The 14272-nt window shown below is 38.1% G+C and overlaps 1 protein-coding gene across 4 annotated transcripts in view; it reads left to right on the top strand.

Moving 5' to 3' along the window:
* The window catches only part of LOC124644401 (oxysterol-binding protein-related protein 8), a 75100-nt gene that overhangs the window by 24491 nt on the left and 36337 nt on the right, over positions 1 to 14272 (top strand). The window contains exons 2-9 of one of the 4 annotated variants that reach the window (XM_047183727.1): positions 1679 to 2235; positions 2768 to 2831; positions 3273 to 3388; positions 4501 to 4674; positions 5860 to 5946; positions 6387 to 6531; positions 7261 to 7381; positions 7876 to 7976. In XM_047183727.1, the coding sequence (XP_047039683.1) occupies positions 2122 to 2235; positions 2768 to 2831; positions 3273 to 3388; positions 4501 to 4674; positions 5860 to 5946; positions 6387 to 6531; positions 7261 to 7381; positions 7876 to 7976 (922 nt within the window). In that variant the 5' untranslated portion in view covers positions 1679 to 2121. Of the gene's footprint in view, positions 1 to 1678; positions 2236 to 2764; positions 2832 to 3272; positions 3389 to 4500; positions 4675 to 4786; positions 4807 to 5126; positions 5195 to 5857; positions 5947 to 6386; positions 6532 to 7260; positions 7382 to 7875; positions 7977 to 14272 lie in introns of those variants that run through there. The other 3 variants (XM_047183726.1, XM_047183728.1, XM_047183729.1) reach the window with 3 other exon arrangements.

The following is a 14272-nucleotide window of genomic DNA, read 5'->3' as shown; positions in this document are numbered from 1 at the left end:
ACATTAGGGAGGGGATTCAGGACACCAAAGTTACAGCTTTGGTCCTTATTGATTTCTCTAATGCCTTTAATGCCGTCAGTCATGATATCCTAGAATCTATCCTTTCCCATCTTATGATTTCACCCAAGGCTCTGGAATGGTTCTCATCTTATCTTCGTGGGCGCCAGCAAGCTGTTCGAGTTGATGAGACATTGTCTAATTGGCGTGATCTAGTGGCTGGTGTCCCACAAGGCGGTATTCTTTCTCCACTATTATTTTCTATCTTTATTAACTTCATTACTCCTAACCTTCAGTGTGCGTATCATTTGTATGCCGACGATCTTCAGCTTTACACTCAGGCTCGGCCTGAGGATCTGCATATAGCCATTGACAAACTGAATGTAGATTTGTCGGTTATTAATCGATGGTCTAACCAATTCGGGGTGTCAGTAAATCCTTCTAAGTGTCAAGCCATAGTCGTGGGTAGTCCTCGTATGGTAAGTAAGGTGGATATTACGAACTGTCGTCCGATTATCCTAAACGATGTTGTTGTTCCGCTTAGCCTCAATGTGAAGAACTTGGGTCTTTATATGGACAGTACGCTTAGTTGGCAAACTCAGGTCGCTAGTGTGAGTAAGCGTGTAATTGGAACCTTACGTCATCTAAATCGGTTAAGAAACTTTTTGCCGCCGAAAACCAAAGCAATGCTTGTGCAGTCCCTAATATTTCCTATTATCGACTATGGTGACGTGTGTTACTTCGACCTCAATGCAGACTTGCTCAACAAACTTGATCGACTCATCAACAACTGCATAAGATTCGTCTTCAACCTGCGGAAGTACGATCATGTTTCTGAGTATAGGACGCAATTGAAATGGATGTCCATTCGTCAGAGAAGATCGATGCGTGCCTTGACGACCCTTTACTCTTTACTTAACTCTCCTACTCCCCCCTCGTATCTAATTCCTCATTTTCAATACCGTTGCTCCGGTCATTCCAAAAATCTTCGCTCTTCTCACAATCTTCTTCTTCACTGTCCTTCTCATACCTCTGACACTATCCACTCTTCTTTTCACATTCAAGCTATTCTTCTGTGGAATGCGCTGCCCTTAGAAACCAGGAAGTCACTCAGCAAACAATCTTTCAAGAGTGCTGTGCGGAAGTACTTGCTTAAGAAATCGTTGGCAGAATCATCATCACAATAATTTATTGGTATATTATATGTATATATGTATGTATGTATGTATTTATTGTTATTTGTATTAATATTGTTGTATTTAATTAGTATTTAGTGTTTTATTTTCTAATGCACCTACCATGTTTTTCTCTGCATCACCCTAAGGTTGACTGGAAAGAATGCCTATGGCATTAAGTCCGCCTATGTAATATTTTTGTTGCATAAAGTTTAAATAAATAAATAAATAACTGGGCTGAGGAGGTCAGATAGGCGTCGCTCCTTGTGGCACACTGGTACTCAGCTACATCCGGTTAAACTAGAAGCCGACCCCAACATAGTTGAAAAAGGCTAGACAGATGATGATGATTGGTGAAATGACTTTGTTTTAATTTATTTTAATTATCAAGGAAACACTGCTGGGATATTACATCATAATAGTATTTAAAGTTTGGCTTTCATTCTTTTCCTTTTCCGCTTTTGGTAATTATTATATCCAACTAATATAAATTGTTTTTGTTTCAGGAAAATCCTATATTTTTTCCTTAACTATACTTCCTTTACCATTCCAAATATTAATGTAGTTAAAATTAATTAATAATACTTCCAAAATAATATTATAATATATGTAGCGAATATAATAGTAATTTAATAATTATTTTTATTATCCTATTCCTTATTCATTCCAATTTTTATTAAAATAAAATAAACGAATGAATATAATGTTTAAATGTTGTACTTAGCAATTATTTTTTAATAGAATTTAAATTCAATTCGCATTTTCAATAACATACAATAACAACGAATAATTTTCAAATCAATTCAATTATTGTTCGAATAAATTTTATTCGCCCAATAAATATACAATTTATTCGCCCAATAAGTCCTTTTTCTACCCAATGTCCTGCCTCTAGCCCCGTGTACGACCGAAACCAGATATTTCCAGAATGTTCTGACCCTATTCCGCCATGTCGTCCTCCCCAGCTGTCGAACCATCTTCTCCCTCCACGTCCCCCTCGTCTCCGGCTTTGAGAGCTGATTGCGCGCAGTTCCAGACTTCTACTCCTTATTATACTGGAAGGGTAAGTTTTCAGTTACTTTTGCTCGTAAATAGGGATCATAGATTGCATTATTGTGGGTTTCAAAACCTATCTATTGATTTGTTGAGTAGAGATAGGAAATTGAAATTATGTATTAGGATTGGGGGCCAACACGGAGTAAGGAAAAATGAGCGGAGATGCCACAAGGAGGTAGGTCCGGCGCCTTCTTCTGGGGCAAAAACGGACGGCAAGCGTGATTAAAACGATCAGTTACGAGTGAGGTAACGAGGCGTTTGGGTTGTTTGACATATCTGTGGAAGATTATTGGATTTTTGAAAAAAATTGGCAGGTTCCCAAGAAGACATATGATTCCCGTTACGGAACCAGTAACATTCCTCGTACCTAGCACCCGCTTTTGGGCGCCCTACTTTCATTGGGGATTTTGTGGTATGACATCTCCCCTCGTCATTTTGCTCTCCACACGCGAAACTTACTTCTGTAGTTTAACAAGTAAAATGTAGCCAGACAGTTTGATCTGGGTGGTGAAAACTACAGGTCTTCTTGGTTTCAGAAGCAGCCACAGCCACCCCTGAACGTAGTGTTACCTGCCACTGCGCCTGCGACACCTCCTACTTACGGTGAGTTTAATTTCACTTTGGAATAATAATTTTTATTGGGATAATTGACATGATGGCAGATAGAAGAGTATAGAAGAGAAAATATCCTGCGCTGACCAAAGATAAAATTGTTACAAAAATTATTTACTTGGAAAGATTGTGTTTTAGATGTGGCATAGAAAAGGAAGACATTTTGAAGCCAGTGTTTATGTTTTATTGCTGAAAATACGTTTAAAGTTTGAAAAAGCTATGAGTGGTTTGAATAGAACAAACAAGTTTATAAATGAAAATAGACACTGGCTAGCTGATTTATCGCCAGTTTTAAATAACTAATAGAATTTCTCCGCTCAATGATAATACTGAGTAGACGGAGACGAGATGCTTGAATAACTATATACGCGTTTGACATAACCAAATTCACCTAAAAACATCACTAACATAATCCCTTTTCACAAATTCCAGGTGAAGCCACACTAACCCCCCCTCCCAGGTCGCCAGGAGTGCCGACGGTTGCCAGTCCAGCGTCAGCCTCCGGCGACGGTCGATCCCATCCTCCGGACGGTACTTCTTCTGATAAGGTGAGTATTTTGTGATGATGATGATATCTTGATGATTTAAGGCCTCGGTCGCTGGATTAAGAGGAAAAGTTTATTAATTTGTTTGTATCCTGAATTATAATATTATAATTATTGCCCGGGTAACTGGGTTGAGGAGATCAGATAGGCAGTCGCTCCTTGTAAAGCACTGGTACTCGGCTGAATCCGGTTAAACTCGAAGCCGACCCTAACATAGTTGGGATAAGGCTCAAAGGATGATGATGTATCCTGAATTATAAGAAACTACTAACCGATTTCCAACTCGATCGATAGCCAACCTTTGAGAAGTTACACTATCCCTAGGTGACAATCCCGGCTATATTTTATCCGGGTACTCGAAGAAGTTCTGTCCGTGTCCTGATAAAATATAGCCAACATATTATAGAATAGTGTAGCTTTCTTATAGTGAAAGAATTTTTCCAATCCGTTCAGCAGCTGCAGAGCTTTTACAAAGAAACAATATATGTTTCGACTATATTGTAATAAGATAGATCCCACAAGCGTTTTGGAAGCTTTGTAAGTACATAGTTTCAAGGGATATTTCTCTAACATTCAAAAATATGCTTTTTCCTAATGGTATTTCATAGAAATCGATTAGCATTCAACCGATAATTTCTTTTTCTGGCTCCGTAGTCTGAATTGACAGCGGAAGACAGCGACCGGAATTGATAAAACTCGATAAGGGAGACTGGGTGAAAGGCCAGTCGTATTGTATTATCGAGATAATTTATTGTACTGTCGTAAATAAAGAGTTCCTGAACGAATAACTTTGAAATTAATATTTTTTGCTTTAAAATGTTAACGCAATATTTCGATAATTAGTATATTCCTAACCTATAAGGAAGGGAGCAAATCTTTGCCATGATAAGTTCCTCCGTGTTTCGGACGTCACGTTAAATTGGTGGGTCCCATCTGTCTATCGTTTTGATTTGTCATAAGTTAGTCTTACAATCTATCTTGCCAAAGAGTATCCAGTTACCTAGGCTACTCTTCATTGCTTTTAAGTATAGATATCGAGCCAAACAGACATTGGACGCAAGTATCTTTTCCGAAATTCTCAATTTCTTACCACAAATCTTCTCTTCTCCTTCCAGTCTTCAGAAACAGCGGTTGGCGGCATATCCCGTACGGCCAGTACGGCACTCTCCCGCAAAGAGAGTTACAAAGCTCAGAGACAGCACTACAGAAGAGAGAAGAAGAGAGCGGCGTCTGCTCTACTCCACTCCATTGAAGATCCCTCTGTGGTTGTCCTTGCTGACTGGCTGAAGGTAAGGATTAAGACCCTTTAGGGAGACATAGCTTAGAGACATCACTCCAGAAGAGAGAAGAAGAGAGCGGCGTCTGCTCTACTCCACTCTATTGAAGATCCCTCCGTGGTTGTCCTTGCTGACTGGCTGAAGGTAAGGATTAAGACCCTTTAGGGAGACATAGCTTAGAGACATCACTACAGAAGAGAGAAGAAGAGAGCGGCGTCTGCTCTACTCCACTCTATTGAAGATCCCTCTGTGGTTGTCCTTGCTGATTGGCTGAAGGTAAGGATTAAGACCCTTTAGGGAGACAGCTCAGAGACAGCACTACAGAAGAGAGAAGACGAGAGCGGCGTCTGCTCTACTCCACTCTATTGAATATCCCGTGTTGTCCTTGCTGATCGGCTGAAGGTAAGGATTAAAACCCTTTAGGGAGACATAGCTTAGAGACATCACTACAGAAGAGAGAAGAAGAGAGCGGCGTCTGCTCTACTCCACTCCATTGAAGATCCCTCTGTGGTTGTCCTTGCTGATTGGCTGAAATTAAGGTTTAAAAGTTCCTGGCATGTATGAAAACAGAACGTATTTCTTTTAAGAAGACATGAATACAAATAAATTATGGCTATAACCATAGAACAACAAAGAAGGAAGGAGAAATAAAAGAAAAGGGACCATTTTTTGTATAACGTAAGTGCACGAAGCTCTAGTTTAGGGCCCAAAACAACGCTACCTATATTTCCTGTAATTTTCATACATTTCATAAGGACTTCGCCACACGCTACAAATGTAAATTTATGAAAACTACAGAAAGTATGTTTTTTGGCTATGGCCGGTGGCATTTTGCGACCTGATATTGCTTAATTCCCCCCCCTCCCCCCCGTTCTTTAGATGATGGCGCGGGATTCTCTGCGCGATTGCCGACACGCACATGTTTTTTTTTAATCTATACTAATATTATTATAAAGCTGAAGAGTTTGTTTGTTTGTTTGTTTGAACGCGCTAATCTCAGAAACTAATGATCCGATTTGAAAATTTCTTTCAGTGTTAGGTAGCCCATTTATCGAGGAAGGCTATAGGCTACTTTTTATCCCGGTACGGGAAGTAGTTCCCACGGGATGCGGGTGAAACCGCTGGCAGAAGCTAGTATAGTATATTTGTAAACTGTGCTCAAAGATTTCAGTTAAATATTGTTGTTTGTGTGTTTAGGTTCGAGGCTCCCTCAAGTCATGGACAAAGCTATGGTGTGTGTTGAAGCCTGGATTGTTACTACTCTATAAAAGTCCTAAAGCCAAGGTAAGATATAAGTTTTTATTTTATTTCCGTTTTAAATTTCGTACAAACACATATTTTGACAAGTTTTTGCCGTTAGCGTCTTGTTACAGAAAAACATAGTTTGTGTTAATCCGTTAATGTTAATATTAATAATGCGAAAGTAATTTCGTTTGTCACGCGTTCACGTTTAAAACACTGCATCTGTTTCAGTGAAATTCGGTGCACAAATAGTGTGCTTTCCACAAACGGTAAAAAGTAAAATATGTTCTTTCTCAGGCTCTAGACTTTCGTGTTACGAATTAAGTTTTAAACTATTCAGTAGTTTTGCCGTGAAACCGTGACATAACAAAAAGTTTGTTTCGCAATTACAGTTCTCATGGGACGCGTTGAAAGCCACTGTCGGAAGCTGTTTTATAATATTCGTAAAACCGATTCCAATAAATAATAATTCTCTCTTACAGAGCAGCCACTGGGTGGGCACAGTACTACTAACATCGTGCCAAGTAATAGAACGTCCTAGCAAGAAGGACGGCTTCTGCTTCAAGCTGTACCATCCGCTCGAGCAGAGCATCTGGGCACCCAGGGGACCGCACAACGAGACCATCGGTGGGTAGAGTAGCTTTAATTGAAAAATCTGGGGTCATCTTTGAAAAATCGAGGGTCATCTTTGAGAAATCTAGGTCATCTTTGTCAAATTTCGGGTCATCTTTGAGAAATATAGGGCCATCTTTGGCAAATTTTGGTTATTCTTTGCTAGTTGGTGTTTCTATTCAACCATATGTAAAAGACACTTGCTATAAGAGTCATATGACCATATAAGTGAAGGAGTAGGAACATCGTGCCAATTGATAGAGCATCCCAGCAAGAAGGACGGCTTCTGCTTCAAGCTGTGCCATCGCTCGAGCAGAGCATCTGGGCGCCCAGGGGACCGCACAACGAGACCATCAGTGGGTATATAAGATTAAATTGGGTCAACTTTGGCAAATCTAGCGTTATCTTTGAATAAAATTGTGTCCTCTGTGTGAAATTTGAGTCATCTTTGTCAAATTAAAGTCCATTTTGCCACGACAGAAGTCAGTTTTCCCAAACTTGGGTGTCATTTTCGTTTTCTATAGTGTAATTTTGGCCAGGTGACGGTTCTGTTTAGGCACACAAGCCATTTTTGCGATAGCTTTGGTTTCTCTAGTCGTAGCAGGGTCCATTCTTATATGCCAAGGTCTCGTTTTTTGATGATTGATAGATTGTACTTGTTATAAGAATCATATTGAAGTGGATGTTTTTGACCATCTGCCTAGCCATTTACTTGCCTACATTATAGTATATCTTCGTCATCAGGAGCGGTAGTTCAGCCGCTGCCGACCGCGCACCTGATATTCCGCGCGCCGTCGCAGGCGGCCGGACACTGCTGGCTCGACGGACTTGAACTAGCTCTACGATGCAGCAATGCTATGCTAAGGTATGTCGAGTAAAGAAATTCTACTAATATTGTAAATGCGAAAGAGTGTATTTTTTTGGATGGGTATGTTTGATATTCTTTCAAGCTTAAAGCTACTGAAAGGATTTATAAAGGATATATCACTACTAAAGTTACTCGCAAATAAATTTTGAAATTAATAGACCGTTAATTAATTTTTGACGTCTTGTTTTGAGAAACAGTAGAATGGCTGAACCTAATATATTGTTATTTAATTTAACATTTACACATTTTAGCATTATAGTATAAAAACATACATACTTTTATAAACAAGCTTGTTTTTTGTTTTTTTTTTCTTTAAACCTTAAAGATTGAAACTTCTGAACGTTTTGAAGAATTCTATCACTTTTGCGAGTATAGACTATCCCCGAGTAACAAAGACTTTATTTCTTATATTTTTATCTTTATTCGGGTACGAGAAGAAATTCTTTAGTATATATTTGACAAGAGGTTAATTTTCTGGTCTTTATGTGTAGATGTTCCCGGTCCCGCCCCGAACAAACGGTGGCGGCGGACTCGCCGGCCACGCAGACGAACCTATCGCATGAGGATTTGGAGAAACATTTCAATGAACACGGTATGTATATGTATAAGCTTTTATATTATTATTTATCTTCTATGGAAAAGTTGGGCGATCTGTTCTAGGAAATGGTAGGCGTAGGTATTCAATTGGGGGTCTTATTTAATATTCCATAGATACTAGATCGATTTATTGGTAGGCAGGTGCTTTAAGTAAGTGTCGACCTCTATGGCGCAATGGTCACCAAGCCGGACTGCCGAATCTGAGGTCCCGGGTTCGATTCCCGGTTCGGTCGACATTTGTGTGATGAGCATGCTTGTTGATCGTGGTCTGGGTGTTACAATATGTATTTATAAATATGTATATGTGTAGCTATATGTAGTTTATCAGTTGTGTTAGCACCCATAACACAAGTTAATTAATAACTTACCATGGGGCTAACCAACCGTGTGTGAAAAGGTGTCCCGACATTATTTATATTTATATTTATTTATATTTAAGTAAGCGTAGTCACATTTGGGGTTAATGGGGTTAACTTTAATATTCATCATGTTAGCATGGGTATGCCCCGGGATTTTCTGTGAAATATGTTCGTAAATGACAGATTATATTTTGTACACTGTTTGTGATTATTTAAAACGTGTTCGTAATGTGACAAGATTAGACCGATTGGTATAAGTTGGCTTTAATATTTTTTTTATTCAAAATGTTACTACTAATGATCGGTTAAAAATTATACTCACAAAATTATCTTTTTAAGCATCTATCTAGAACTTACAAACCATCTTTAAGTAAGGTAATATTTTAATCAATATTAATACTTTTTACCCCTACCTTACCCTACCCGTATTTCGCTAAATAGTGCTAAAAGTATCCGAGCCATCGTCCTGTAGCTCACCCCTAATGTCGATATCAGATTACTCCCCTAAACGACAAGGATGTATCGATAGAAAAGTTTCCTACCAAGTACCGAAAAAACTCAAAACTCGTAAAACAAAATGGGCCCAATTCATGGAGTCCATAGAGATGCTCTCTAAAGACCATGATTCTAGCGAACCTCCATCACCAGAGAAAGATAATAGGTTCCTAGATTTTTTGAGGAAAAAGGAGTCAGGTTTACGCCGAAATTCGGCTTCTACATCATCAATGAAAATGGAAAAAGAGCCTAAAATTAAACGGCAGATGAGTAAGAGTTTAGCTTCCAGTCCTTACAAGATTGAGCTGAAAAAATCTCCGATGCTCAAATGTCTTGAATTACCCAAGATGCCTTTATCAGATAAAACAAAAGAGAGAATTTCTCCAGCTACAATGATTGAAGAAAATTTCATGAAATTCATGGCGACTTTTCCCAAACGCCGCAGTAGTACTCCGTCTACTTTCACTCAAAAAAGAATTATAGAATTACGTGAGTCTGGAGTGAAGACTGATTCGGAAAATGATGATGTTTTCATAAAAGCTAAGAGGAGGTTGTATAAGGGTTCGGAAATTATTTGTGATACGCCTGAGAATTTGATTATAAAGACCGCGCCATCTGCTGAGCGCGTGAGAGAGTATTCTTCGTCGTCGACTGATGAAGCTAGGGATGAGTATAGGTTCGTTTTGAGTTGTAAAATTTATTGAAAAAATATAGACTTCCAAATTATATTAAATGTTGCAGTATGAAGTCCGAAAAACAAAGACATGTTTGCTGTCTAAAAAAATATATTTTTGGTCATTAATAGTGACCAAAAATTTTAATGTCCAATAAGTGTGACCACGTTACTACATTTTTAGATATACATGTACCAAAATTTCGAAACCATATCTTATGTGTATGTATCAAATGTCTTACACATTCGTCACACAACAATTAATTCTATCAGTTTATAGGAAGTCGGTATACCAGCAATTAATAACTACTCATCACTCAATTTTATTTGAAAAAATCAATCTAAGAATGACATATTTTACCGTCCGAAAATGGGGGCAATTTTGGTCATCACTGGTAAAAGTTTTTGGTCATCTGTGAACAACTTTTGGTCATCTGTGACCAATTTTTTACTGTTTATAGGAAATCCTTATACCCGCAATTAATAACGACTCCGGGTAAATACTCGGTGATAGACTATGACAAGCTCCCGTCAGCGAGTTTCAAAGCGAGTAACGCGGAGAGGCGTGACGATAGGCTTATATCGCAGAACGTTTTTGTTGCTGGCAAGATTGTTACAACCGTCATTCAAGATACGAAAAAAAAATACAGTAAAAAAGAATGTCATTTTTTTATGAAAATTAGGGCAATTTTGGCCATTAGTGACAAATTTTTTGGTCATCTGTGACCAATTTTTAGTCATCTGTGAACAACTTCTGGTCATCTGTGACCAACTTTTTAACTGTTTTATAGGAAATCCTTATACCCGCAATTAATAACGACCCCCGACAAATACTCGGTGATAGACTATGACAAGCTACCGTCAGCGAGTTTCAAAGCGAGCAACGCCGAAAGGCGAGACGATAGGCTTATATCACAGAACGTATATGTAGCAGGCAAGATTGTGAGAACTGGTGAGATTTTTGTTCTAAGTAGTGCTAGGGGTTTTTTTGTCAGGGTGGGGCGTTTTCTGTAAGAGTGGGGCGTTTTTTGTCATTGAATTTTGAGTTGTATTACAGTTTTTGGGGAGTAATCATTGTAGGCCCAAAAGTTAACCGACAATGTAAACGTCAGTTTTCTTAAAACAACTGTTTAAAGTCCATTTCGCAAAAGAAGTCCCGCAGAGTCAGCGCTAGTGTCTATGCGATATCTAAATACGAACAAAAATATATACATAGTTCCACAATTTTTCGCGGGTCTTCTTTCGTGAAATGGAGTTTACTATGAATTTTTACGTACAAAGTAAATAGTTGTTTTAAGAAAACTGTAGTTTATCTTGTCGGTATAGTTTTGGACCTTAGTAAATAAACCTGCTAGAGTTCAAAAGTTGTGTGTTTATTTATTAAGCTAGTATGTGTTACTGCTAGAAAAATGCACTTGATTATTCGTAAGATTTTTTCATCGATAAACTGTCTTAAAATTGTCGTGATGGGTCGAATTTATGTTGATTCGCTTTGAATGGATTAAAAATCCTTTGGGCGCTGTGTGCGTCTGTGTCTGTCTGTGGCATCGTAGCTATTCAACTGATGTACCGAGGATGCGGTTATTTTGAAATGAAAGCAGAATTTTCAGTGGTTGTCCAACGGTGGGGTTTAAACTACAGCGATACCCCAACGTTAAAGGATAAAGCAACGTATTTTTTTTACTAGGCTTTTTCTCTCTCGATTCTTCGTTTTTTTTTTTACTTTTTTTTTAACATTCTAACATTTTGTGTATATTTCTATTCTATATGTTCCTTCTTATTTACGTCACGCCAACCCACACAACTTGTAAACTCATACCTATACTTACATAGAATAGTTATGTATATCAAAATAGGGGCGCGATCTGATATGCCTGTCTTCGACAGCTGTCATTGGTATTGGCTTATATAGTGTACGTCTATCTACGTATTTATTTATAAGTTGATAGAGTGGGGATGATAGTGTATTGAAAGTAAGGTTTTTTTAATAAAACAATGAAAATAAAAAAACAACAGTTCGTTACTTTATAAATCGGTAGAGTGGGGACAATAGAGCACTGACTGTTAAGTATTTAGCATAATAATAATAAAAAAAACAACGGTCAACTGAGAGTTCGACTCGCGAACGCAGGGTTCCGTACCTATTCATCTCTCTCTTTTTCTTGCTATGTATCCCACATGGTAAGAACTTTCCTGACTTTTCTTCTACACTTCGTTCTATTTACGACGTCGCTCTCGGACAATGGCTCCGTACCTATGAAAGGTTCAAAAAATTATGTTTGTTGTGAGGGAGCCGCTGAAATATTTATTTTATTCTCGCTTTCAGTATTTGTTGTTATAGCGGCAACAAAAACTATCAACTTCATGATAAATTATCATTGTATGTCCTTTATGTCCTAGGCCTTTCAGGGAAAACTGGCTTACTAATTACTATAATATGACTAATCAAATACTTTTTGACTTCCGCTAAATAGAGGAAGTGTGTTATTACAATTTCAATGGATACCAACCATAATGAGAGCATTCATTTCAAAATCAGATTTTACAATGTGCCTCTGTAGATATAGCATACTATCTATACATAGCATAGCAGTATGCAGGTATACCAATTTTATGGAAGAGCTGGTGACTGAGGTCCATTTTCAACGAAAATTACAGTTTTTTCTAAAACAACAGTTTACTTTGAAAAATTCAGAGTTAACAGTTGTTTCAAAAACACAGTTGTTTCAAAAAAACTAACGTTTATGCTAAGGTCGCCCCCCCACGTCCGAAAATCGGTGACCGATTTTTTACAGGAGACAAATAGAACACACTGATTACAATAGTGCAACGCACACGTTCTACAAAAAGTCAGTCGCGGAAAAGGCCATGACAGAACGTCCTAAGAAAGATCAGTCCAATTCCTTGTCCTACACAAAATCTGACGTGGGCACGCAGCCTAACGGTGAACTTGGGCAAAAGACGGACGTAAAGTATTTTGTATCTATGCGTACAAATGCAAAGCGAATTCTAACAGGGTCCGGTTACACCCACAAAAGGTGTGTGGAACCCTAAAATTTACCAAAAGTAAACCAAAACAGTAACGTGTTCACAAAGTTAGTTTTAAAACAAATATTCCTTGTAAATTACCTTGTATGTTAATGTTAACAAAAACATGCTTTGTTTGTGCTTAATGTTATAATTTAAAGGTCACGATTTTATGTGGGTATTTCTTTGTGAAATGTATTTATAAATTAGTTACCCGACTGCATGATCGTTTATTGAGCACTAGCTGTTTCACCCGCAGTTTCGCTCGGGTCCCGGGGGAACTACTGCCCGTACCGGGATAAACTATAGCCTATGTTACTCGGGAAGAGTGCAGCTTTGCAGCAGTGAAAGAATTTTTTAAATCGGTTCAGTGGTTTCTGATCTTTGAGGGTACAAACAAACAAACAAAAGAAACTGCAAAAACTTTTATTTTATTAGTGCAAAAATGTTGGTATCGCGTCTAAAACCGCGAAAGTTTAGAAACCTTTATAAGCCTGATGGTTCAATTTCGTATCTCATCATATTTAATACTTATAATAAAATTAAAATGTCAGCGCAAAAACATTGTACATAATATATGACGTCATATGTGCTACGTACATATATCTAGCAGTAGTAAGTATGTGATTTGACACTTTTCAAGGTAAATGTAACCTCAGAAGGTTAACTTTAGTAAAAAAACTTGTGAATGATACAAAAATAAAGATGACTAATATCTTTGTTTACTAAACTGCTTACTTTACTAACGTTTGGATGTTTGTTACTCTTTCTCGTAAAACACTAAGTATTTTGATTGGACCTGGCAGTTATATACCTGCACTGAATGTATTTTGATTGGACCTGGCAGTAATATACCTAGCTAAAATATCCAAACAATATATAGGCTTCTACGGAAACTAAATAGGTATACCTACCTACATATATTGTACTTTCATCAACCAGATTTTGAGAAAACTCGTCTGGCGAGAGAAAATTTACTTTTTGCATCGGGAAGACCACTTAAACTCAACCTTCTGTATTTTACTTCCATTTGGCAGTGCATACAAACATGCCATTTATGAGCATGCTATACAAAATATATGCAAATCGCTTGGTTTTGCAATGTTCCTAAAAATAAGGGCAGCTTCATAATAATGACGAAAAATATGTATTAAAAGTTCAACTTATAAAAATAAATGGATATGTGTAGATTTTTCTAAGTTCGTATGTACTTTCTAAGCACCTCTTAGACACCAATAACTGTGTTTCAGAGGCACGTTAAACTGTAGGTCTTTTTCCCAACCACGTTGGGGTCGGCTTCCAGTCTAACCGGATTCAGCTGAGTACCAGCGCTTTACAAGAAGCGACTGCCCTATCTGACTCCCTCAACCAAGTTACCCGGGCAACCCAATACCCCTTGGTTAGATTGGTGTCAGACTTACTGGCTTCTGACTACCCGTAACGACTGCCAAGGATGTTCAATGACAGCCGGGACCTACAGTTTAACGTGCCATCCGAAACACAGCCAATGGTGTCTAAGATATACTTAGAAAGTGCATACATACTTAGACAAGTTGCATTGGTACTTCCCAGACCTGGGATCGAACCCGCGCTCTCATACTTGAGAGGTTGGTCCTTTACCCACTAGGACACCAGGACTCACTACTATATTGACTTAGCCACACTCGTGCTAAAAACATTGACATTTACTCCTTTTGTAACAAACCTTCCACGATAATTACCTAAACAAATAATGGT

The sequence above is a fragment of the Helicoverpa zea genome, chromosome 30 (assembly GCF_022581195.2).
Source record: "Helicoverpa zea isolate HzStark_Cry1AcR chromosome 30, ilHelZeax1.1, whole genome shotgun sequence".
Classification (NCBI taxonomy): domain Eukaryota; kingdom Metazoa; phylum Arthropoda; class Insecta; order Lepidoptera; family Noctuidae; genus Helicoverpa; species Helicoverpa zea.
The sequence above is the reverse complement of the archived record's forward strand: the minus strand, read 5'-3'. Positions and strand labels throughout refer to the sequence as shown.